The sequence below is a fragment of the Limanda limanda genome, chromosome 5, assembly GCF_963576545.1.
Source record: "Limanda limanda chromosome 5, fLimLim1.1, whole genome shotgun sequence".
In the NCBI taxonomy this organism is placed as follows: domain Eukaryota; kingdom Metazoa; phylum Chordata; class Actinopteri; order Pleuronectiformes; family Pleuronectidae; genus Limanda; species Limanda limanda.
This window is the reverse complement of record NC_083640.1, coordinates 8,538,882-8,562,644: the sequence shown is the minus strand read 5'-3', so window position 1 is coordinate 8,562,644 and position 23,763 is coordinate 8,538,882. Positions and strand designations below refer to the sequence as shown.

Genomic DNA, 23,763 nt, shown 5'->3' with positions numbered 1-23,763 from the left:
CATAGGAGGAATATTGGATCATTACCGCACTCGACTCTAAAATGGCCCAAAACACATCTCTGTATTTTCGTATTGTCGAGGGCAGGAACCTCCCCGCCAAAGACGTGTAAGTATTCCCCCGAAAGGCATGTGGCTCTGTGCTCAGGTCTCAACTCGCAGGATGGAGACGACACAGCCACAACATTGTTGAGAAGCTTCTTGTCAGATCACACGGGGGAGAGTCAAATTTGCATTTGAAATGTTTTTTCCAGCGTTGCTAGGCTGTCTCATGTAGATTTATTGAAGAAATGTGATAGTCAAGTGTTTCAATTTAAGAGGAGATTAATTTGACCATCAGACAAACTGCTTCTTATAATATGTCTCCTGATGTCCTGTATTTCTCTTGTCATCTTCAGATCTGGAACCAGTGATCCATACTGTCTGGTAAAAGTTGACAATGAAGTAGTGGCCAGGTGAGTCCTGTTCTGTTTTCAATGAAGATCTGCACATATGTGTTTTATGAAACGTATCTTCTTTATACAGTATATATTCATCATCACAGTTTATATTCGCATTAGCTCAGTTTTCTGCCTGTGCCTGCACTACTCTGTAATCCAGGGTGGAGTGTGTATGTGTGTGTGGGACCAGGCTGGTGGTGCCCACAGCGTGGCCCCTCCAATGCAGAGAACCTGATACTGGTCTGGCCTTTAAAACTCCCTCAGGTAACCATGGAGAGGGTGCATCTATTATTGCAGGGTGCTCCCTGCATAGGCAAGGAGAATGCTGCGGAATACACCAGTTCAGATGATTTCATCCTCCTCCTCCCCACTCATTCTCCAAATAATAGTTTTTTTCAAGTGTGCTCGTTGACAGTATCCAGATCTAACTTTGGAGGAAATGGTTGTCGTTGTTTTCAACACAAACATAGAGAAAAGTCAGTGGCCATTGTTCCATCTGGCATGTTGAGGGAAAATCGCACAATGATTCACTGCAGACGGTCACACTAATTATCTTGTGGTGTCACTGGACAACTGACTCGAGTGTGATGTTCTCGGACGAGGTGGCTGGTTGTGGAGGGAGAACACGGACACGCTCATAAAGCTCTACAATGCTCCAGTTGTGGTGTACACTTTAATGCTATTGTTATCACGAGGTTGCTGTAACTACAATTTACACTGAATTTGAGCAGACTTTCATGAGCAGCTCTCCGCAACCCACATTTTTCTATTTTCGGTCAAATGGACGTTACAATAACAAAACAATGTATTGAGGTTCAATAGTCGTCATAGAATCCTTTCTGGCTTTAACAGAACCTTTAAGAGTTTGTATAAAACGAAACATTTAGGAAACTTAGCAAAAACCCCACCTCATACAATGAAGGAATAGTAAATCAACATTCTTTATTTAAAAGTCTGCAGGTACAAAAGATGCTCTGAACTGTTCAGTGGAACATGTTGGCAACATGTTGTCAGGCCTGATTGCATGCAGTATGTCGCTGAGATGTGAGCTGATCCATAAATGAGGATTCGTTTAATTTCAAAAGAGCATAGAGTAATGTTTTGATAAAAGTCATAAAAAATAAATGATCATGTGCAGCAGATTTATGTCTTTCCCTTTTGTCCTATTCCATTAAACATCTTGTGATGCCGTGGAGGGATCTTGGATCCTAGTAGTTTTAAAAGCATATGATCTGTCTCCCCTCGGGTATGTGAGAGCTTGTACTGCTGCCACTTTTACAGTGACTCCTCACTCTGCTGGTTTCTGTTGGTACATTCCTGTGATGTGTATTGGTGTAAGGTCTATTCAGCACCTATAACCTCACCTTTCAGGACAGCCACAGTGTGGAAGAACCTAAATCCTTTCTGGGGTGAAGAGTATACACTGCACCTCCCGATGGGTTTCCATTCCCTCTCCTTCCATGTCATGGACGAGGACACCATTGGGTAACAGTCATTTGAAGCTATTCCATATTCAGCCTCTTTACTGACGGAGCCTTTCAGTTGATTTATAGTCCTAAGGCTAAGCCACCAGTGTTTTCTTAACTCGGCTCATGAACTAGTATATTTGGGTTAAAACCTCACATACAGTTTAAATGTTTTGAGAAAGTAACTCCAGGCTTTGAATAAACAAGCATCATCAGACAGATGGTCGCCCACATTGAGTGATTAAAGGTTCTTTTTTTTCTCTTGTCGTCTTGTGACCACGGTGCTCCAATCAGTCCGTCCTCAAATTCACCTCATTTAACTGTTGCAAGAACTGCAGCATCAATAGCTTCTCTCTGATAATCTCCTCTTTTATCTCTTTCAACAGCCACGATGATGTTATCGGAAAGATTTCACTGAATAAAGAAGCCATCAGGTCTCCAGCCAAAGGTAAAACTAAACATATCTGGGGGCACGAGCGCAACCAAGAGGTTAAACTTACATGGATTTCCACTGCCGAGTCAAAGTTCCATGTGATTGAGGAGACCTGCCCTCTTTTTTCTTTTAGACGGAGACTCTGGGAATGTCTCCCAATGTAGTCTCACACATTTAATTTGATAAGCGCACATTTATCAGGCACTTAAGAGTGGGTTTCGGTCGTGTAAACTCTAACTCGGAGGCGGTGAAATCAGCGTTCCCACTGATTTGTTATTAAATGGCTCTCCTGCTGCTCATCTGCCTAAATGCTAGTATTTTTCATCGCGCATAATAATCCATCTGTTTGAGTGGAGCATCACTGTGCTGTAGAATGATTATAGAACAGCCAATTAATTTTAAATGACCTCAAGCCTTTTTAATGTCTTACAGATTCACATTTAAGAAACTATAGTCCCAGTCTCCATGTCAGCACGATCTCCAGCACGTACCGCATTGTCTTGGATAGACGGAGCATTTCAAATATGTGTGATGCTGCTCTGTGGTTTTATTAAATTGCTCAATGTGTTTATCAGGGTTAGTTGGCTGAATACCGATGTAGAAAGCCACCTGGCATGGCCTCGTGTGATTAATGGCCACAGGGTGGTACTGAGTCAGTTACTCCCTCGCACAGATCTTCTCACAGTCTGGCCTTGACGCACCCTTGCACACAGCGAAACAGAGGATGTGACATCGCTGAAATAAAAACAATATCAGATTGGGACCGAGCATGTTCTCATCTTGTTTTATAGATTATAAAGCATTTTATACCTTTATGCATAAAATTTGCCATTTTTAAAAATGTTTGATTAGACCACAACACGTTAGAAAGCAAAAGGTCTGTATTTGTATATTTTCTGGTCTTGATGACCACTCAAAGTGCTTTACAGTACACTTTTGCACATTCACCCATTCACACACACTTTCACTTCACACACATATTCACACAGAGCATCTATGTGCAACACTTTCTCTATCACACATCCCTCACTCACTGCCAACGCAGCCGTCAGGGGTTCAGTATCTTGCCCAAGGATCGGTCCACCGACATTCTTGTTAGAGGACAACTCGCTCTACCCCCTAGCCACCAAATAGTAATACAAAAGCCGCCGTAATTCCCTAAAGCTCAAGGTGACGTCTTTACCTCTTATCAGCACAGATCCTGAAAATCTTCAGTTTACTATTGATTAAAACAAAGACATGTAAATCCTCACAGCTGAGAAGACGGGACTAGGGAGTACCCAGAATGTTTTGGTTTGATTCAATTTATAACAATGAATCTGAATATGTGCAGATTATTTTGTCTGATTAAGGAGATTACCTGACTACTTTGACATTATTGATGAAAAGGGTAATTCATCAGTTTCTCAATTGGCCCTAAACAACTGCTTTTAGTGTTTATTGAGCATTCCTGTTTTAAATGACTGGTGTCTTTCAGGGCTGGATAACTGGCTGAACCTGACGAGGGTCAACCCTGATGAAGAAGTCCAGGGAGAGATCCATCTGAGTGTGGTGCTGCTGAAAGATACGGAGAAGATCAGCCTGCGCTGTCAAATCATTGAAGCCAGGTAAAATAACTTTCAAATCCTGACACAGCACAATGAGGGGACAATGAGATCTCAAGCATGTGACCATCATATTATCCTGATGTTATCATCGTCTTTATAAGCAGATTCAATACGATGAAAGTGGATACAAGTTAAGTTACTGTAGCTTAGAACTTCCTGTGCCGTTACTATTTCTGAGCTCAAATCTTTACACCATCACCCGCAGGCCTCCACACTCTCCTCCAGAGTCATGCCGCCATATCACACCACTCACTGTCCCATCTGTGCGTCCCAGGCTACAATCTCTCGCTCTCAGGAAGGGCGCTAATGAGCATGTCACTCAGAACTTGACACTGAGTTATTCAAACATGAATGTGTATTGAGTTTGAGAGAATAAGGTCGAGTGGAGAGCGGAGGATTTGTCCTCGCTGACAGTTTAGAAGAGTTTGTTGAGTGGCTTCAGTGTATTGATCGGTTCTGTTGTCTTTCTGTCTGGTGATAACTACAGAGACTTGGCTCCAAGAGACATCACCGGGACCTCGGATCCATTCGCAAGAGTTGTTTTCAACAACCACAGCGCAGAGACCTCGGTGAGTTGTCTGGTAGTTTGATCATTTTATATTACAATATGCACTAGTGAGCTAAGGGCAATCAGTCATCAAACTAATTTAGTTTGTATAGCCCATATGCACAATAAACAATAAACCTTAACAAGCTGCAACAGCCTCTATGGTGCCTTTAAACCTCGACAATAGGGAGTTGACAAAGGTTTATTGTGGATTTCTCATAACCTAAAATGCTGTGTTTTAGATTATCAAGAAAACTCGTTTCCCTCACTGGGGAGAGTCACTGGAGCTGGAGGTGGATCCAGAGGAGCTGAGTGGGGAAGGACACATCACTGTGGAGGTCTGGGACTGGGACATGGTGGGAAAGAATGACTTTCTTGGAAAGGTGAGGATGTTGTGGATTTAAATACATGGTTTGTTAAAAAATGTTTTGTCTGTGAGTAGAGCATTTCTCGACACTACATTCCTTAATTAGTTATTGTTCTTGCCTGCAGTCATATCCTTGTTTGCTCTTGGTTGCAGGTGGAAATCCCTCTTGCTTGTTTGCACAAGACACCTCTATTAGAGGGCTGGTTCCGTTTGCTACCCTTGGGAAACAACGAAGTTGATGCAGGGTGAGAATTATGGGAGTGTTTATTTGGACAGTGTGTTGAGTTTGTATGCTTGTATATTACAACTGAGATATGCATGTTGCTTTTGGAAACGTCTCAAGACTCAAAGTGACCAGGCAATCACTTGGTGTTTTTAAATGCAGCCAAGGAAAGTATTTGTTCCCCCTGCATGCTGTCTTTCGTGCGTATAAATGAACTCTTGCAGGTGCAAAGCCAGGTCTCTGACAGCGTCTGGTCCCTGAGATAATTTTAGACCAAAAAAAGCTGAGTGAACTGCGAAAAAGACGAGGTTAAAGTAAAGTGAATCTCAGAGACTCACAGTTAAAAGGCTTTTATTGAGGATTGCAAACTGTTGAGTAGAAATTGGTAACTGCCCGAGTCATTACAAAATCTATTCGCTCTGGGACTATATGTTACACCTGAGTGGTTTAAGGAAGCAGTGTGAACAATTGACGCACCATAAGGACACACTATCACAGCGTTAAGAGATGTTATATAAAAAGAGCATTTAAATGTATCACAAGCAATCAGCGTCTTGCTTTTTTATCCACAGTTTCCTGCAGATTTCAGCAGCTTACTAACTATAAACAAAACCATAGACAACAAAGCCAGGAGCTTTTGTTTATTCCAAAAGTCCATAAAGATTTCCCCGTCTTTCCCAAGATACCTTTAATGCAGGTTAATCATCTCTCTCCATTCTCTCTTTGGTATTTTCCTTTGTCACAGTGGTAAGCTGGGAGCGCTGCGCCTGAAGGTGCGTCTGGTGGAGGATCGCATCCTGCCATCTGTGTACTACCAGCCTCTCATTGACCTCCTGGTTGAGTCAGTCATCTCGCCCACAGAGGTCAGCGTCATGACTCCTCCTCCGCAGCACTGACACTCATGTGCTCAGCTGCACGATAAATCATTTTCTGTGTCCAGATACTGGATTGTGTGTATATGTGTTGTTGCTCATGCACAGTCAAGCTGGGCTCAGACTACAGGAGTTTAAAAACGTTTTGAAATCAGGTTGCACAGGGAGAACACATTTCTTCTACATAATCTTCAACACGCCCACACTACAAGATTACAAAATAATCATAATCAAAAACTACAGGATATTGTTGACAGTTTTGCTCCAGGGACAGAGACGCACCACCTCACATCTCTCCTGTGACCTCACGGGGAAGCAGTTGAAAACAAAATGGAGGGTGGCGTGCGCACTCAAGAAAAAGGCTAAACGTTTCTGTTTGAGAAAATGGTTGCAGCAAAACCTCCATCAGATATTCTGGGCCCGTTATCGCCACTAAGGTTCCAGACTTAATTTCTCCTCCAATTCTCAGGGGTTGGCAGTATTGGAATTAAATTGGCCCAAATTCCTGTCGGCTGAGCCCAGCTTTCATTTCACTCCATCTGCCTCATTTATCCTCTCTTGTCCTTCCAATGGCGTTCACATTCTGTGCCCATAACCTGAGTGGTCCTCTCCCCAGGTGGAGGATAGCAGCGCTCTGACCATGCTGGAGGATGTAACCACGGTTGAGAGCCGTCAAGATGTGGCAATGACCCTGGTGAAGATCTACCTGGGCCAGGGCCTTGTGGTGCCTTTCCTGGATTACCTGAACACGCGGGAGGTCAACCACACCAGTAAGATTAGAGACAACACGTCATCCATGACAGATACTCATAATTTCCAGGCTGTATTGTATTTATGAAGTGCACTGATCCGACAAGAGATAAGATAAGATAATCCTTTATTTGTCCCACAGTGGAGGTCCACTCCAGTATGCTCCAGTTTGTCTCTCAGGAAAATGCCAACCATTAATGCCTCCATATCTGAGCACATGTGACATGTGTGATCACACAATACACAGTGTGTGTTTGCTCTACATTTATCTCTATTAGTCACGATTTGCATTAGTCATTCGATTTTGGGACCTGCCAGTATCCTGCAATCACTCGTCACTCCGGAGACCCTCTAAGAGCTGCTGCTATTTATCTCTGAAATGACATTGAGGTCTCTGAGCACCACCGTCATGGTGTGTGAACGTGGGCGTCTAAAACCTACTAGCACCATATTTGCCTCAACAATGCCAATTATTTACTCACCCAACAGTCTTTTTTCATTGCCCCTCTGTGGTCTGGATTAGTCATGTTATTGCCTCCGCACAACATTCCCATGATAATTCACACAGAGTTGTGCTCTGGTCTTTGGGTTGTGTTGGTGTAGTTTGAGATAATAAGCATAGTGCCTAAGTTTCCATAGCAACTCCACATGATCCTGAGAGTAAAGTGCTTGATCAAGAATAGATGCCGTTGGCAGCCAGACATTAAAGTTGGGCACAGGGGTAAAGGAAAGGAAACTGTGCAGCACACCCACTGGGTTTCAGTGCAAACTCACAGATCCCCATATCTGTCACCGAAAATATTTCACCTAACAACCTCAGTCCCTGTCACTATGAATCTGTCGGTGTTGCCACCTTGAAGGATTTAAATGTTGTTTCAGCAAGGTCACTCTGTCCTCATTTGTCACACTGAGAGGTCTGTGCTTCTAAAGCAGATCAGCTCTCAGTTGTGAAACATGTCACACATGCCAGAAGCCTGAAGTGACACCAGAAACACACAAAGGATCCACACTTCTCATTAATAGCTGCCAATGAATTTAATGAAGCAATGCATCTATCTCAGAGATTTTCATCGAGCTCGATTATGTCCCTGTTGAGAGCGTCTGTGAAAGCGGCTTCATTAAATTGGCTGGGAGATAATAACGGAGAGGAAATTATCAGATCCACGCTTCTGCAAAATCTTAGCTGCTGACTCTCTGTTATAAATTGATGTAAATACAGGTATTTCAGGTTAAATGATGGCGTTATTTACTATAAAATTAATCAGTCTCTTTTCTCTTTTGTTTTCACAGCTGATCCAAACACTTTGTTCCGCTCCAACTCACTCGCCTCCAAGGCCATGGAGCAGTTCATGAAGGTGCGATGATGTAACTGTTGTTTTATGATGCGAGGAACTACAAGTTTTGGATTTTTCTCTCTCTACTGTTTAATTTCGTTCAATATAAATACAAAGTACATACACGAAATGTTACAAATATGTGTGGGATGTGGTACAAAACAGTTATAACAAATATAACAAACAATAAATACAAAATTTACAAAGTAAAGGTTATTTATGAGTATGAAAGATAAGATTGGACATATATTAGTATGATATATATCTAGTAATATATAATATAGCAGAGATAAAGATCTAAAAGAGCTCTTTTTTTGCAAATGTTTCAACAGCAAATCATTTCATATTCTCTACATGGACAATGACACAGAGGAATCCTTTAAATGTATGTTTAAGATTTATCGCCATGATATTCAGAGAACTGACCATGACACGGCCTGTGTAGTTTGATAATAGTATCTAAAACAATGAGATACATCTGCATTTGTATATTTCACTTTGAAAACAAATGTGCAGATTTGAAATATGTTCGTTAGGAGCTGCAATTGAAAAATGTCGTGCACATGGGAAAACAAGTGAAACGTGCTCATGTCCCTATAACTGTTTATTTCACACCGTCTCATGCACCCGTGCTGCTTCACACTGTACCTTGTTTATTCTTAAGCACGTTTACACATTTAGAAAATGTATGCAAATGAGATGTCCTCAGCATATGGTATTGTTTTGCTGTCAGGCTGTTGGCATGCTGTATCTGCATGAGGTGCTGAAGCCCATCATTAATCGCATCTTTGATGAGAAGAAGTACATCGAGCTGGACCCGTGTAAGATCGACCTGAACCGCACCAGGTAAAAAACTAAAACACATCTTCCTGTCGCTCACGACCATGATCCGTCATATCCTGACCTAAAATCGTCCAGCTTTCTTTCACACGAGCTTGTCTTAAGCCACAAACTGGGATTGAGGGCTGTAGGCTCATCTGTGTAGTTCTCGATCTCAGTGTTGAAATGGTCAGATGGAAACGTGGTCACAGGTGGCCGCCCACTTCATGTACGCCTCGCCCCTGAGAGGAAGACTGTTAGAAAAATGAAAAAAGGAATGTGAAAAGGGGGGAGGCTGTTGCATGGCAACTGCCATGAGCCCCCTGAGATGTCCTTCTCTGACATGGAGGGAGATCCAGGAGTGAACGTCCTCTACACCCGCAGTAGATCGGTCTGTCTTCACCGTATCAGCTGTCCCATGTCTTCATCGCTCTCTGGACATCCCCAGTTCACCTCTCAAAATCTGTATTCAGCTGTCCGATGTATGAAATTGCTCCGACCATAGACTGTGTGTTAAAAGGCTCTAACGTGCAATTACATTGTCAGTTATATGTAATATATTGTTATATGTAAATTTAAGTATATTTCATCAGTATTTTTAATTGTCTATGGTCCTTTTACGATTCCACCAAATCTCGATACAAATGCTACTTTGTCTCTTTCTGACACAGGGACAATAAATCCTCTCATCTTTCTCTGTCCCCAAAGAAGGATTTCATTTAAGGGAGCAGTGTCGGAGGCAGAGGTGCGGGACAGCAGTGTGGAGATGCTGCAAAGCTACTTAACCAGCATCACTGAATCTATTGTGGGCTCAGTCGATCAGTGTCCTCCGGTCATGAGAGTGGCCTTCAAACAACTGCACAAGAGAGTCGAGGAGCAATTTGCTGAACCCGAGAACGAGGTCAGTCCGGAGCAGAACACTCTGAGAATGAAAGCTGGAAACACTTTCCTAAGCCCGTCGATGTATTTTGTTATTCATTTTATACGTTTTACATTCAGCTGCCACTCTGTACTCTACACTGTTACACTGAGTGACAGTCCTCAGATCTATAAACTTTTCCCATCAAATTCACTCAACTTTTACAGGATGTGAAGTATCTGGCCATCAGTGGGTTCTTCTTCCTGCGTTTCTTCGCTCCTGCCATCCTCACGCCTAAACTGTTCCAGCTGAGAGACCAGCACGCGGACACGCGCACGAGCAGAACCCTGTTACTACTGGCCAAGGTACGATGCACAACACAGACGCCGCTATGAATAATTAATTCATGTACAGATATCACACTTAAGTGCAGAAGACACAAACAGCGAAAGACGTGGATGCACGGGAGGCGAGTAATTTCTAACAACAATGGGAGACAGGAAGACAAATAGACATTTAAACTATGTGTATAGACAAAAGCAAATTAGGACGATTGAATTTCGCATGCAGCACACTTTGCAGTGGAACGATACCTTCTCAGGTTATGCTGCGCTCGAACATCCTGTCTCGACTGGAAATAGATCAAACTGCAAAAGGCAAACACAGAAAAAATTATTGTCGCACTGGCAATAAAAGCCTCTGGTAGTTTCTAACTAAGCTCACCATACTGTTGAATGGTCGTGATCCCCAAGAGTCGTACACAAACAACACAAACAACCTCAATATCATTAAAAACAGGGAGGTCACACATTAAAAGTGAAACGTCGCTGGCTGCTGTCCGCGGTGCTGAAGTGCTGTTGCCATGGGTCCTCCACGGAGAAAGGGAACGAGCTATTTTTACATTTGTGCGCGCTGTGACCAGACTGCGGTTCAAAGCCCGAGCATCAGAGACGGGCTGCAGAGTGGGACTTCCTCCTCGCCCCAGGCCAGGTGTGGGCCGGACAAAGGGCTGCACAGCATGCTTGGCCAGAGGGAACCCTTCTGATCTCTGACTTTGAGATGTGCAGTCACTCACAGCGAGCACTGTCAGTTCATGTGCTGGAGATGTGGGCATTGAGTGGATGTTGTTGTGTGTCTGTGCTCGCCAGGCGTTGCAAAGTGTCGGGAACCTGGGCCTTCAGCTGGGTCACGGAAAGGAGCAGTGGATGGCGCCTCTTCATCCCATCATCCTTCGCAGCGTGGCGTCGGTGAAGGACTTCCTCGACAAATTAATCGACATAGACCATGACATTGGTAAGACTGTGAACCCGTGGGATCTAAGGGAAAGTTCAGAGGTCAAGCTCTCGATTAATTAAATGTTGCGAATTAGCCACGGGCCGGCTGCCAGCAACCCCAAGCCGATGCTGTAAGGATTCGGTGAAAACAATACTGTGGCCCCTTGGTAAAATATTCATAAGTTGTTGGAAGTGTAGACAAGAGATGTGATGGTTAATGAGTTGGTGGGGAGCTGGAGCGAGAGACCTCAGGCGCTTGTACACGCCACACTGGTTACCCAACATGTCTGGGCTGCTTTCTCACCATCAGGTGTCAGTGAGGCTCTTGTTGTTGTGAAACATCTTCCCCCTCTGACATATCGTGTTTCAGCCTCCTTCTGCACATCACACCCACTCCTTTCTCTTAAAGGCCAGTTTGACATTTACTGTCTTCTGGAGGATTTGGAATGCAGGAGTGGATGCTTGTTCTTTGAATTCTTCATATGCTGATGGCCGGAGGTGTTGTCAATAACAAAGCGCTGAAAATAAAGACGTGTACTGTAGTTAAACAATTGTAGCCTGGTTGCTTATTGTCACAGCACCACCTTGTGTCTGTGTGGACGAACGTGCCATTATATGCTCATCACAAACTCTCTCCTTGTACCTGTAGTGTCAGAGGTGCCTCAGAGGGCCGTGTTCATGCCGTCTGTCACAGTCAAAGAGGGATTCCTCCACAAACACAAGACAGAGGGTCCGCAGCTGCTGTCCCGCTTCGCCTTCAAGAAACGCTACTTCTGGTTGACCAGTGAGACGCTCTCCTACGCCAAGACCCCTGAGTGGCAGGTTGGTACTAGACTAATAGGCCAGAACCTACACTGGAAAAAGAAAAATGTTTACAATGTTTAGAAAATGACTTAAAAACAAAATTAATTAAAGGTAGGATTGGTAATTTGTTTCCAAGACACCTTTTAAACTTGTTTGTTGAAATCCTCTTCATGTCCCGATAGCCATCAATAAGTTATGAAATACATTTTTTTCAAAGCCAGTGTCTGTGGCCCTCGCAAGACTGGGTTTAACACAACCAATCATTTAATTCGGACCAAATGATTGGCTGGCGTATCTGTCTGACACTTACCGACCCGCCAGCCTGCAGAGTCTTCAGCCGGAGAAACACACACCGCTGAAGATCAAGTTCTAGATAATTGTCATACATAAGTTAAGACAGGGTCAACAGTACAATAATATAAAATAATAATAAAGTCAGCTCGGCAATGAAACAAGAGCAATGTTATAGAGAATATAAGGTAAGAAAAAAGAGAACATTTAAATAAAGTAATTTAAATAAAGTAAAAGAGCTCAATATAAGAATAAAATACTAGAGAAAATAGTGACAAGTGTAAACAATTAAAGTACATTGCACAGTTATTGCACATTTTTTTTTTCAGAGGTAAATGAACAACAGGCAGATAGTCAGAGGATTGTTGGACGTGAATTGAATCAGAAGCAGAAACGACAGCCAGAAGTTAACACTTGAGCCACAGAAAAAACGGCTTCTAGCAGTTGTCCGTCAGTGCACGTTCACATGTGTGGGGGCGTACAAGAGCGCTAATGGGAGGGGGTGGGGGGTGCGTGGGTTGCATTTTTTCAAAGTGTAGCCTGCTCTTGCTATTTTATATATTCCAGGCTTACCAACCCTTGTTTTTATTCATCTTATTAACGCAAATGATAGATTCAACTTGAAAAAATCGAGTGTTAAATATTTTGTGTGTGTATATCTTCCGAATATATGTTAATGTGTTATGTTTTGTATTATTTTTTTATTATATGGCAGATACATGCTTATTTATTAAGTTTCATCAGGTGACTAATTCATTATTAGAAGCTGATCGGGCTTGTGACGATGAATCGGTCACTGCCCTTTGAAGGCCGTTCATCAACTTGTCTCCTAAACAGAGGAAACATTTTAGTCCTCCACAGCTCCCTTTAATGTATTTGTGTTGATCTCCTTGTGAGAACATCATTAGTGTTATTACCATGTGGTGCTGAGCCTTGTGATAATGATCTCCTCTTATTCACCAGCCAGAGAGGGAGAGGGGAGCGGGCTCTCTCTCCACCTCGGTGAAAAGCTCTCTCTTTGAGCGACTGGAATGAAAGCGAGCGTTAATTGAAGGCTGTGGATATTCATGCTAACATTGCAAATCAGATTGCAGACAATGTCCTGAGCCCTTTCCTCCATGTTGGCGCACTCCAGTCTTAGCGAGAGGAGCTCCCATTGGAAGTGGCTGATTTACACTTTAAAGCGGCCTTTGCTGCCGTGCTGATCTCATCTCCACTTCCTCCTGGCCTCACACCGAGCCTCCGACCCTAATGTGTGCAAACTATTTCAGCATCAGAAGCCGTTCCACTAATTTGCTCTGTGATCAAACCATAAACCACTTTTATTTCTCTCAAACCTCCGGCTAAACTGCTCGAGGCAACTTCCCTCATTACCGGTCTGTTCATCCTTGTGTTAATTGGCGCTGTGGTCTGTGGTTCACTCGTTGCAGGTGCGCTCCTCCACCCCCGTGCAGTGCGTGTGTGCCGTGGAGAGGGTGGATGAAAATGCCTTTCAGCAGCAGAATGTAATGCAGGTCATCACCCAGGACAACGACGGACAGATGCACACCATGTACATCCAGTGCAAGGTGCATTGGTACTGACACCAGCCATTAGCCAAACGTCCCTGACCTTTTTCAGTTTGCCACAAAAAATGTTTATGTAGGCACAGAAAAAGCATTTATCTCTTCATCCATCTTGGTGACAATTTCTGATCTTAGATCGTATATATTTTCAAATGAAATAGTAAAATAATTGTATATATTTTCATTTCATTTCAATATTTCGTCATCACCAAGGGGATTTTTGTCCGTGGTGTGTTTTTCCTTATGTTTTCTGTTAGATGTTTAGCACGATGACGCAAGAGCTACTCAAATTATTTACATGAAGTCTTGTGGAAGGGAGGGGCATTAGCCAAGATAGAACCCATTACATTTAGTTGGAACTCCCTGGCAGGTCCAGGGATTTCTTTTCACCTAACATTGTGAGATTTTTCTTGATTTCTCAAAGAATAATTCATTGATCTCGATGAAAAAATCTGGCAGATACTTACGACTTTTTGCAATTTGTGACAGCTTCAAAAAAAAATTCAAATCTAGTGCATTTAAATGTGGTTTTACAAGGGGACTGTTTGGCCTTGGCAGAGGTGTGCACTGTACTGAGTGTAAGGCAGTCATAAACTGTGTATTACTCCTGGGTGACACTGTTTTGTTTTGCCTGAATAGAACGTGAACGAGCTGAACCAGTGGCTGTCAGCGATCAGGAAAGTCAGCATCTACAATGAGCGCATGCTGCCCTCTTTCCACCCCGGGGCTCATCGCAGTGGCAAGTGGACGTGCTGTCTGCAGGCCGACCGGGCAGGTAATCCTGTTCTTACCACTCCTAATGATGCACCAACCTTCTGTTACCAGTCAAGGTGCTATGTAACTATATATCACCAGTTTTAATTGTACTCTTGAGAGTTAAAGTAGCTCAGATTACAATCACAAATATGTTGAATTACACCCAAGATGCCCCCAGAAGGATTATCATGAATTAACAGTATCCCAGAGTATAAACTGTATGTGGACTCACATGTACGACATCAATATTTCACTCTCTTACTTTAGTCCTGGACCACTAGTTTATAGCTGGTGTCAAAGAAAGCATGAGTTCCTGGTGATTCATATTTAGTGACTAAACGTTCAGGTTGTTGCTGCCATGTCGTTGTTGCTTTGGGTGGAGAAGGAGCTCTAAGAATCATAATGTGGTTTTCTCTGAGCAATAACATTAAGTTACTGTTTGAAAGCTGCATCTGATTACATACTTAAAATTATACAATTGCTTGTTGTGGGAACTGTTGGTTTTCTCTATATTTTTTAAGTTCTTGACCTTACTAATGTATTATTATTATATTCTCTTATTCTATTCAGTGATTTGGAGCTATGCAATTATTTAAAGTTCTTTTTTCTTTGTCCTAATCTACACCTTTTCAGAATTTCAAAAGTGATTGTTTATATGGTGTGTGTTTCCTGTAGTAATACCAGAATTTGGGGTTTAATTGCTATTCCCACTGAAAATGTTCAGACTGTGAGACTCCCATCAGGGGTATTTGTGTGACCCTCATATGTTCAGTTACAGGCTGCAGTAGAACCCACTCGGCTGTGACTCTGGGGGACTGGAGCGACCCGCTGGATCCTGACGTTGAGACTCAGACCATTTACAAGGAGCTACTGCAGGGCAGAGAGAAACTGAGGTCAGCAGAGGGAACAGCCCCTGTCTGGGTGTAGTACATTTACTGGACACTAGAGGTCAATGTTGCAACATAGGACTAAACTGCTCTGCTGTTTTTGTTCGTGCTTCTTGACCCTGTAATCAAACATTGAGCTGTGAGAGTCTGCAGGCAAAGCAGCTTTTAGAGAATGGTGAGTGATCCTGTGATTCATTTCTGTGACTGACACTGCAGGAAAAAATATTTGGAGATGCCGGATGCTGATCAGACGTTGAGCAATAAAGGAAAGATCAGCCCTGACTTTCTCCCAGGTGAGAAGGCACAAGGATGCTCTTTGCATTATCTACATGATTACATTGTTTTTGTTTTAACGGCTTAGTGCTCTTTCTCATAGATGGAGCAGAATGCAACGCTCAGCTCCTGAAGCCAGGTCAGAGAACGGTCGCCCGGCTGATGGCGGTTCTAGGGGATCTGGAGCAGGCCCACGCCACCTTCCAGCGCAGAGAGAAGCAGGACGCCACCAGTGTCATCCTGAATCCCTAGCCTCCATCATTACACCAGGACCCACTGATGGAGAGAGGCAGGGGGCGGGGCTGCATCCTGAACGAACACATTTGAGCATCAGATATCCTCCTCCCTCTCGGTTGTCAGGGGGAGAAAGTGGCCCCAGGATGTGCCCTCCTCCAGCCATTTAGTTCACGCCTCGCTGTGAAGAGCACAAGAAACTCTCCCACTTTGAATCTGTTTGTATTCCCTGAGCGCCACCGGCTTCAACAGCGCCGGGGAGAGATTATGATACTTGACGATAGAGGGGGGGCCGAGGGACTTTGAAGCATGATCCGACTCTGATATTTTCTAATGTAGATAACAAGCAATCTGTTGCATGGCCTGCATCCACTTGTTGTTGAAATGTGACAAGAAGCTTTTATATTTTTTGAGAACCTGTACAGGACCTGGGTCGCACGTTTTTATGCAAACGGCTTGTTGTAGTGTGATCTACAGTAACTGAATGTAAGTTGTTTTCCCATTATGTTTTTATCAACGTTTTGTTTCTTATTGAGACACATTTTAATGGCGTGGCCGCAATGTAGCAGTGACGTTAACATGATATGTCAAACCACCATGAGTTTATGAAATGTTGGTGCACATGCTGCCACAGTAAGACGCTGCCTGTTCGATAAGAAACATGATCGTTTTGATTGTTGCTTTGGTCCCTTTAGACAAAACAATGTGCTTTTGTTTGGTGCTATGGCCAGTCCACCTACATGTTGGGTTCTGATGTAATTTGCATATTTAAAAACACTTGATGTAACTCCTTCCCTTAAGTCATATGGGTAACATTTACCTATTAACAATATAAAGGCCATATACAGATCCAGATACCTGAGATTCTCCCATTTGATAAACGTTTACATTTCCTTGAGATTTAGGTGCCACTACAGTTGGCTTGGATGTGACTTAGATGCCAAATTTCTTTATAGACAATGACATTTTTTAAATTCACAATCAGTTTTCTATATCTGTGAGAGACACAAGAAACAAGCATGTCGTAAAAGCCATTCCCCGTACAGCGAGTAGTGTTCAGGGTCTTTATTCTGGTAAACATCATTTCAACTGTTAGATGTAAAACTAAAAACTCACATACCAGACACAGCCATATTTTACATTGATAATTATTTCCTAAGGTTTTTTTGTTTATGCTGCCTTGCTTTAATTGATTTGCGATTTCAGTCTTTTCAACACAAAAGTGTTGTTTGTGAACTTTATGTTCCCTGAATGAGGGCTTTTATTTTGATAAGAAAAGCATACTGCCTGTACTTTATTTTGCAAATACACCATTATGGTTTGTTTCAAGTGAATTGTTACTGTGAACTAAACACAATTGTATTATTCAGTAAAATATTATTTCACCTAACAAGTCTAGTGTCAAATTTGTGCCCTAAAAACCAAAAATGCCCCGTTCACAGTTAATGAACAGATTCCTTTCTAGTTAACTTGTGTTCAATAAAATGGAGAAATCATTACCTTCACCAAGGAGGTCATGTTTTCACCCCTGTCTGATTGTTTGTTTGTCTGTTAGTTAGCAAGATTACACAAAAACTACTGGACTGATTACCACAATGGTGGTGAAAGGCTGTGGGTTAGATTATGGGTTAGAGAAGAACCCATCAAATGTTGCTTAAGATCCAGGAACTTTCTTCACTTTCTTTAACAATATAACGCATTTTTTTTTACATTTTCACTATTTTCACAGGTAATAATTTATGGATCTTGATGAAAAGGTACTGATATCTAACAGTGTGTGAAATTTGGTGCAGCTTGATAGAATCCAAAGGAAGTGTTGGGCCTCAGCGGAGGCATATGCTCTTCTGAGGAGTATTCTAGTGAATTCATAGTATCTATCTGTCTTTTATGTTCTCTTGTCTTGGTTTGTTCCAATGTGAAAGGGCTGAGTCAGTGCAGGCAGTGACATTCATTCATTCATGATATTACAGAAAATGCCATTACATGTCTCAGAGTGTCATGGTTACCACCCACCCCTTTGTTCAAATGAATAATTCAATCAAACTCATGACCACGGACGTTACAATCCAACAGGAATCAGAAGCTAATGTTAAAGTATGTCTCACAAACAGTGTTTGCAGCTGTTCCTCCTCCCGGCCTTGTTTAAATGATAATGAGAGCGGACCTATACCTGCAGTGATGCAGCACAGTCTCCCTGATCACCCTCTCATTAGGCATGAGAGGTGAGTGGTGAGAGGAGGCCGGGCAGGAGGGAGGGAGGGGAGGGTTAGGGGGGAGAACTCGGAGGAGAATGACCCCTGAGCTGCTGTGTCGGTGCTGGGAGGAGGAGGGGTGTGTGTGTAGAGGGGAGGATGATCTCCCACAGACCTTGGTGAACAGCCTGTTTTAGTATGCACCAACCACAGCTCTGCACCAACAGGCAGACACCAGTGAGCATTAAGCAAATTTACTACGAGTTACAACGGTTACGGCTGCAACTCCACCGATCACCACATGGAGGTACGGAGAGCACAAGGAGGAAAGTGCTGGGGCTAAATGAAGGGCATGCCATCGAGTGGGAGGGGAAAAAACAGAGAGAGCCAAAGTGACAAAAGGTCAAACAAACTACCCCTTCGAAGGGCACATTTATTTTTCCACAAGAAACACACAAACATGCAACAAGGTCATCACAATTCATTAAAGACTGATAGATTAAGAAGCCCTTTATAGTTTCATAAATGTCTCTCTATATCTTACTTTTTAGATCTCAGTTTCTCTTTGTGACCCATTTTCAACAGCCACATGGTGACACCGCTGAAGAGAAAAATCATACCACATAAAAAAAACATCATGATTTGACAATGTCAGTTTAAAATGGGCACTTAAAAATGCAAAACATTCAGATGTTTTACAAGTCGTCGAAAAGAGTGAGGAGAGCGGCCAAACGCTGCCTCGTCCCCGTCCCGAATAAATCAAATCTGATCGAGGAAAAAATAAACGTGTCAGATGCATAACCACAGTGCTAAATCACCAGGAGAGCCTTGATGACGTTTCTAAAGAAGCTATGATGTCTTCATACACAAACAGCGATGCATTGGAAATACACTTACACACAGTTTGGTTGACATGCACCTCTAGGAGAACATTACTGTATCTTAAAAGGACATGAACCTAGGCATTCGCACACAGTCGCACAGGCAGAAGGATACAAACGCACAGAAGATCCACACAAAAATGTTAAGGTATAATTTAGAGAAAGAAGTACAGTTTACAGTGGATAGTATGAGAGAGTACTACTGTACAAATCCTTCCTGTGTTGGGAGTGGTTTTATCCTTTATCCCACATCTGATCAAAAGCAAAACTATCATGGAATGAGTCTTAATAAGAGTAATACAGCAATGTCATGTAACAGTTCTTTTAGAGACAATCATCATTCAAAAAAAGACATCAAAAATATTTTCTAATACGTAGCATGTGAACATCCTCAGACTCTATAAAGCAGGAGGTACAGGCAGCCCTGTAAAGAAAACTGTCATTTCAACCACAAATCAGCCTCCTTGCTACACATTAATCATGTATTAGATCTCAAAAATAGTAAATTGCATAAACACCATCTCTCTCTTCCTTAATCAGACAAATACCGAACCATGTTTTATTCATCTGTACACACCTGAAGAGTCTAAAGGGCCTGCATCGCTCTCACTGCAGGGACCGACTCGTGGAAAGGAAAGAAGTCAAAGAAGCAAAAGTTTGGATTTCTCTTAGTGTATGAAACTTCAGTCAACATGGAAAAAAGTTCCCTGATAGATTTGAAGTATTCACTCACGCTGTCCCATTTTGAAAAAGGGTGCCAAAGGAAAACATGAAATGGAACAGGGAAAAACAATCACAGCTGGGTAAAAATAACACTTACAAAATTACTTTCAGCTTTTTCAGCTTCTCTAGAGACCAGGAATTTGGAATTTGAGATAAATAAAAAAAAGCCTCTGAAAATGCTATTTTTAAATTGAAACAATAAAATGTATTATTATAAAGTTGAATAATTAAAACTAGCCACTTGGGGGCAGTGAAAACACACTGTGAGCACAACACTGCACACATATTGATCTGTTGGGACTTGAAACCAAAATAAAAGGTTGCCTATTAAGACAACCAGCCAGTTTCTACTTGCCTCACCCAACCTTTACTCTTACCTCAACCTAAACCTTACCTTAAGTAAACTTTAAACCATGTCTTCACCTTAAAATGTAATGATTGACGTTGTGGGGTCTTGCTTTTTGTCCCCACAAGGACGACATGTCCCCACAATGTGACTGTGAAAAGAGATTTAGGCTCCAACAACATTTGTAATAACTGGAAGGGGTTTGGTCTTAAAGAGGTCCCCTTACGAACAGACACACACACACTTAAATAGTTGTAACATTTAAAATTATACTGTGTTAATGTCGAAATAAAAAAAAAATGTTTCAGGGCTTTTGAAAATAATAGTTAATTTCCCTTGTTGCCGACTGAGCTGAATCGCACCAATCTGTTGCTTCAGTTTTCTAAAACAAACTCGGAATATTTGCAGCTGGCATTTAAACCAGGTTGTTTTCGTCTTCAGACTCAACAAAGACCACACGGACAGAATCCAATTCCATGTTCTGGACAAGGAGAAAGAAAAAAAGGCCTATTTGTGGGGGGGCGGACATCATCATGCTGCTAAAGCTCCCCTACCAATAATAAAGGACACATTTACTGTATTTATTGGAATTCCACAGGGGACCAACTACACAGATTCTACATTAAGGTAACGACAGCAGCATACGCTAAGACTACTTGTAATATAAGACGTCTATAACATGTCATACATATTACAACAGTCCCTGACATCGTGACAAATCTTTGCCAGATTTTATGTATTCATGTTATGTGCCTGTGTATAGATAACTGGGCCAGTATGTTCTATATAGAAGAGTATAAAAATAAATTAAACTTACACCATAGACTCAAAATGAGCTTGAATTTAAAGGTATATATCACATCTGCAAAAGTAATCATATATATTTTTCAAAGCATTGCAAGCCAGTTTATAAACATCAACTTAAAAAAAGACAAGATTTCGTTGCAATTCAAGACATTTTTCCTAAAAATCAAACCACCGATTAAACGAAAACTGTTGCATCAAAGTGCTATGGAAGACTATGATTCACTCCAAAATAAAGCCCACAGCTGGGTGTCCACGCGATAAACCTTACATAAACACTCCCTGCTCATTAAAATTGATCAGATATATTTATGGAGAATTATGCAGCGCTGGCTTATCTTTTATCTCGGAGTACAGAAACATCACAAGATCTCCACCGAGGACCTTCAAAAAAGTCTTCTAGCTCACGGGCAAAAAAAAAAAAAATATCAGAGGGGGAATAATTTGTTTCCAGCAAGGAATAACTTACTGGACACAATGTTTGCATGGTTCCTCAAATGACGTGCTCCGCTGTTAGGAGAAGGGAGAGTTGAGGCAAGGCCGTACATCAGGTTCGGCCCAAACTACTCTAGAGTGAGCTCATGCAGGGAATGAGATGTTTCACTGCTCGCTCTACAAGCAGCGGAGCCCGGCTCCCTCACCAGGCAGCAAACAAGCCCACAAGAGAGCAGACTGCAGGAGAGCAGGGCCCAAGATGGATCTCCAAAGGAAAACCGTTGGGTGTTTGCAACAGGGGGGGGGGCGCCCATCTGCGAGAAGCTTTTATCCTCTGGGACCTGAAGGCAGCGTGTTAATGCCTCGTAGCACGCGATCACACTCTCACCCCCTTACAGCATAATTGATCGAGCCAACGCCTGGGTTTGCTCCAACAGGGTGAGAAATAATGCAGGCGCCATATTCACGGAGGTCAGTGTCATCAGCGTGTGAACAGAACGCGTGAGTTTAACCTCGGAGCAGAGTAAATCCCTCTCCACAACCTCAGCATCAACAACAGCTCGTCACAAGCATCAAACTGACCGGTAAGATGCTTGTTTTCATCCGTGTCACGTCTCCTCTCGAAGACCGTCCACAAGGTTAACCACACAACATACATTTATTACCTAACACCAATATTTCATATTTCATCTCTGGAATCCACTTCATGCAATACATCCGTTTCACAGAGCAACTGATCTGTGGTGTCGGAGCTCGAAAAGGTCAGATACAGGAAGCTGAGTGCACCTTCAATGACATCACCAGAGTCGAGAGATCCTCTCCTTCAAATCACAAAACCACTGCAGGTCAATAATTGATTATTAGAGTAATAAGTAAAAAGAAGAGCAGTTAATCGATTAATTTGGGTTCATTTGTGATAGCAAAAATTCTCTTAAATGTATCGTCACAATATCAAGCAACAGCTGATCCTGTGACGACCTCCCCCTAACGTATACTCGCACATTCAGTATGCAGTGTTAGTCCGGGGCCATGCATTCTGGAGTTCAGCATTTACACATATGCCTTCATATAGTTTTGGCCCGTCGTCATTTACTCCAAGTGCAGAGAAACAGCTTTAGTCTGAATCTAAAGGGGCTTAAATATCAGTTACCTGCAGCCGACATCAGAGAACACAGATAATTCACCATTTCTCTAATTTCCTCAAACCTCTGAGAAAATCTGGCACAAATCCACAGGGGAAATCTTAACATTGATCATAACCATGTCATTTATTCTGCCTCCGTTGCACTTCTGCAGGGTATTTTTGTTTGCGGGGAGTAAAGAGTCGTCGGCTGCGTGTTGGCCCTTCATACACTGTCCCTGGTCTGATGGGAGGTGGGTGGGTTGTGTTCCTGTGCACCAGCTGAGCCGGCCGTCAGTCCTTCAGGTTGTCTTCGCCGACCCCCTGGGCCGACAGCTCCGTCAGGACGTTCTCCAGATAGTTGGGGTCGGGGTAGCCGTGGCCCGTCAGGTTGGAGCCGAATTCTGTCTTGTGGTGGATCTCGTTCCACACCACTGTGTCCGACTCGCCCGTGGTGCTGGACGTGCCAATGGTGAAGATGAGGCGTCGGTCCCAGGCCATGATGAGCAGCTTCAGGACCTCGAGACACAGAGAGGAGAAGAAGGAAACTTACGACAATCCCTCAACAGGAAAAAGATAGATAGATAGATAGATAGATAGATAGATAGATAGATAGATAGATAGATAGATAGATAGATAGATAGATAGATAGATAGATAGATAGATAGATAGATAGATAGATAGATAGATAGATAGATAGATAGATAGATAGATAGATAGATAGATAGATAGATAGATAGATAGATAGATAGATAGATAGATAGATAGATAGATAGATAGATAGATAGATAGATAGATAGATAGATAGATAGATAGATAGATAGATAGATAGATAGATAGATAGATAGATAGATAGATAGATAGATAGATAGATAGATAGATAGATAGATAGATAGATAGAGTACTTTATTCATCCCCGAAGGAAAATTAAGTTGTCATAGCAGCCGGTATATTTGAATGCAATAAAATACAATAGAATAAAATAAAAAATAAAAAATATTAAGGGTAGAAAGAATACAAAAAAAGAAGCACAAGATAAAATAAAATAAAATAGGTAGATAAGGTGCAGTGGCAAGATGATGGTAATAGTACTGATGATATGATGGTAATGTTATTGTTAGACAGAATATAAGAATAGTACAGTATATATAGTATATAATATAACATAATATATATTTATATATGATAGTAATTATACCAATTTAAAAGCAGTATATAGTAATAATGGCAGCAACAGTATATATAATAATAATAGTAATAGTGATATAATAATAGTAATTATAACATGTACACATGTATAAATATGTGTATGTAGACTTATGTATACAAAGAATATACAGAGAGTATGATATAATATATGATATATAGTAGAGGTATGAATATAAGTATTTGACGATACAATAGGTAATACATAATATACTATGAGTGTAAGAATATGTAGACAGAGTGTGCAAAAGACAATAT

At 42.0% G+C, this 23,763-nt stretch overlaps 2 protein-coding genes across 3 annotated transcripts in view; one reads left to right on the top strand and one right to left on the bottom strand.

The window, feature by feature from the left end:
* The first annotated feature begins 41 nt into the window (after window positions 1-41).
* On the top strand, window positions 42-15,816 carry LOC133002289 (rasGAP-activating-like protein 1). Its single transcript, XM_061072069.1, has 21 exons — window positions 42-106; window positions 396-452; window positions 1,809-1,922; window positions 2,290-2,351; window positions 3,814-3,943; window positions 4,431-4,512; window positions 4,733-4,873; window positions 5,011-5,102; window positions 5,826-5,943; window positions 6,569-6,722; window positions 7,993-8,057; window positions 8,770-8,882; window positions 9,564-9,756; window positions 9,942-10,079; window positions 10,863-11,007; window positions 11,638-11,810; window positions 13,514-13,651; window positions 14,288-14,423; window positions 15,177-15,297; window positions 15,508-15,584; window positions 15,668-15,816. Exons 1-21 carry the CDS (start codon window positions 42-44, stop codon window positions 15,814-15,816), a joined length of 2,463 nt encoding a protein of 820 aa, XP_060928052.1.
* A 2,577-nt stretch (window positions 15,817-18,393) lies between these two features.
* Window positions 18,394-23,763, bottom strand: part of dtx1 (deltex 1, E3 ubiquitin ligase) — a 47,946-nt gene continuing 42,576 nt past the window's right edge. For both annotated transcript variants that reach the window (XM_061072070.1, XM_061072071.1), the window contains exon 10: window positions 18,394-22,818. In XM_061072070.1, the coding sequence (XP_060928053.1) occupies window positions 22,594-22,818 (225 nt within the window). In that variant the 3' untranslated portion in view covers window positions 18,394-22,593. The remainder of the gene's footprint in view (window positions 22,819-23,763) is intronic.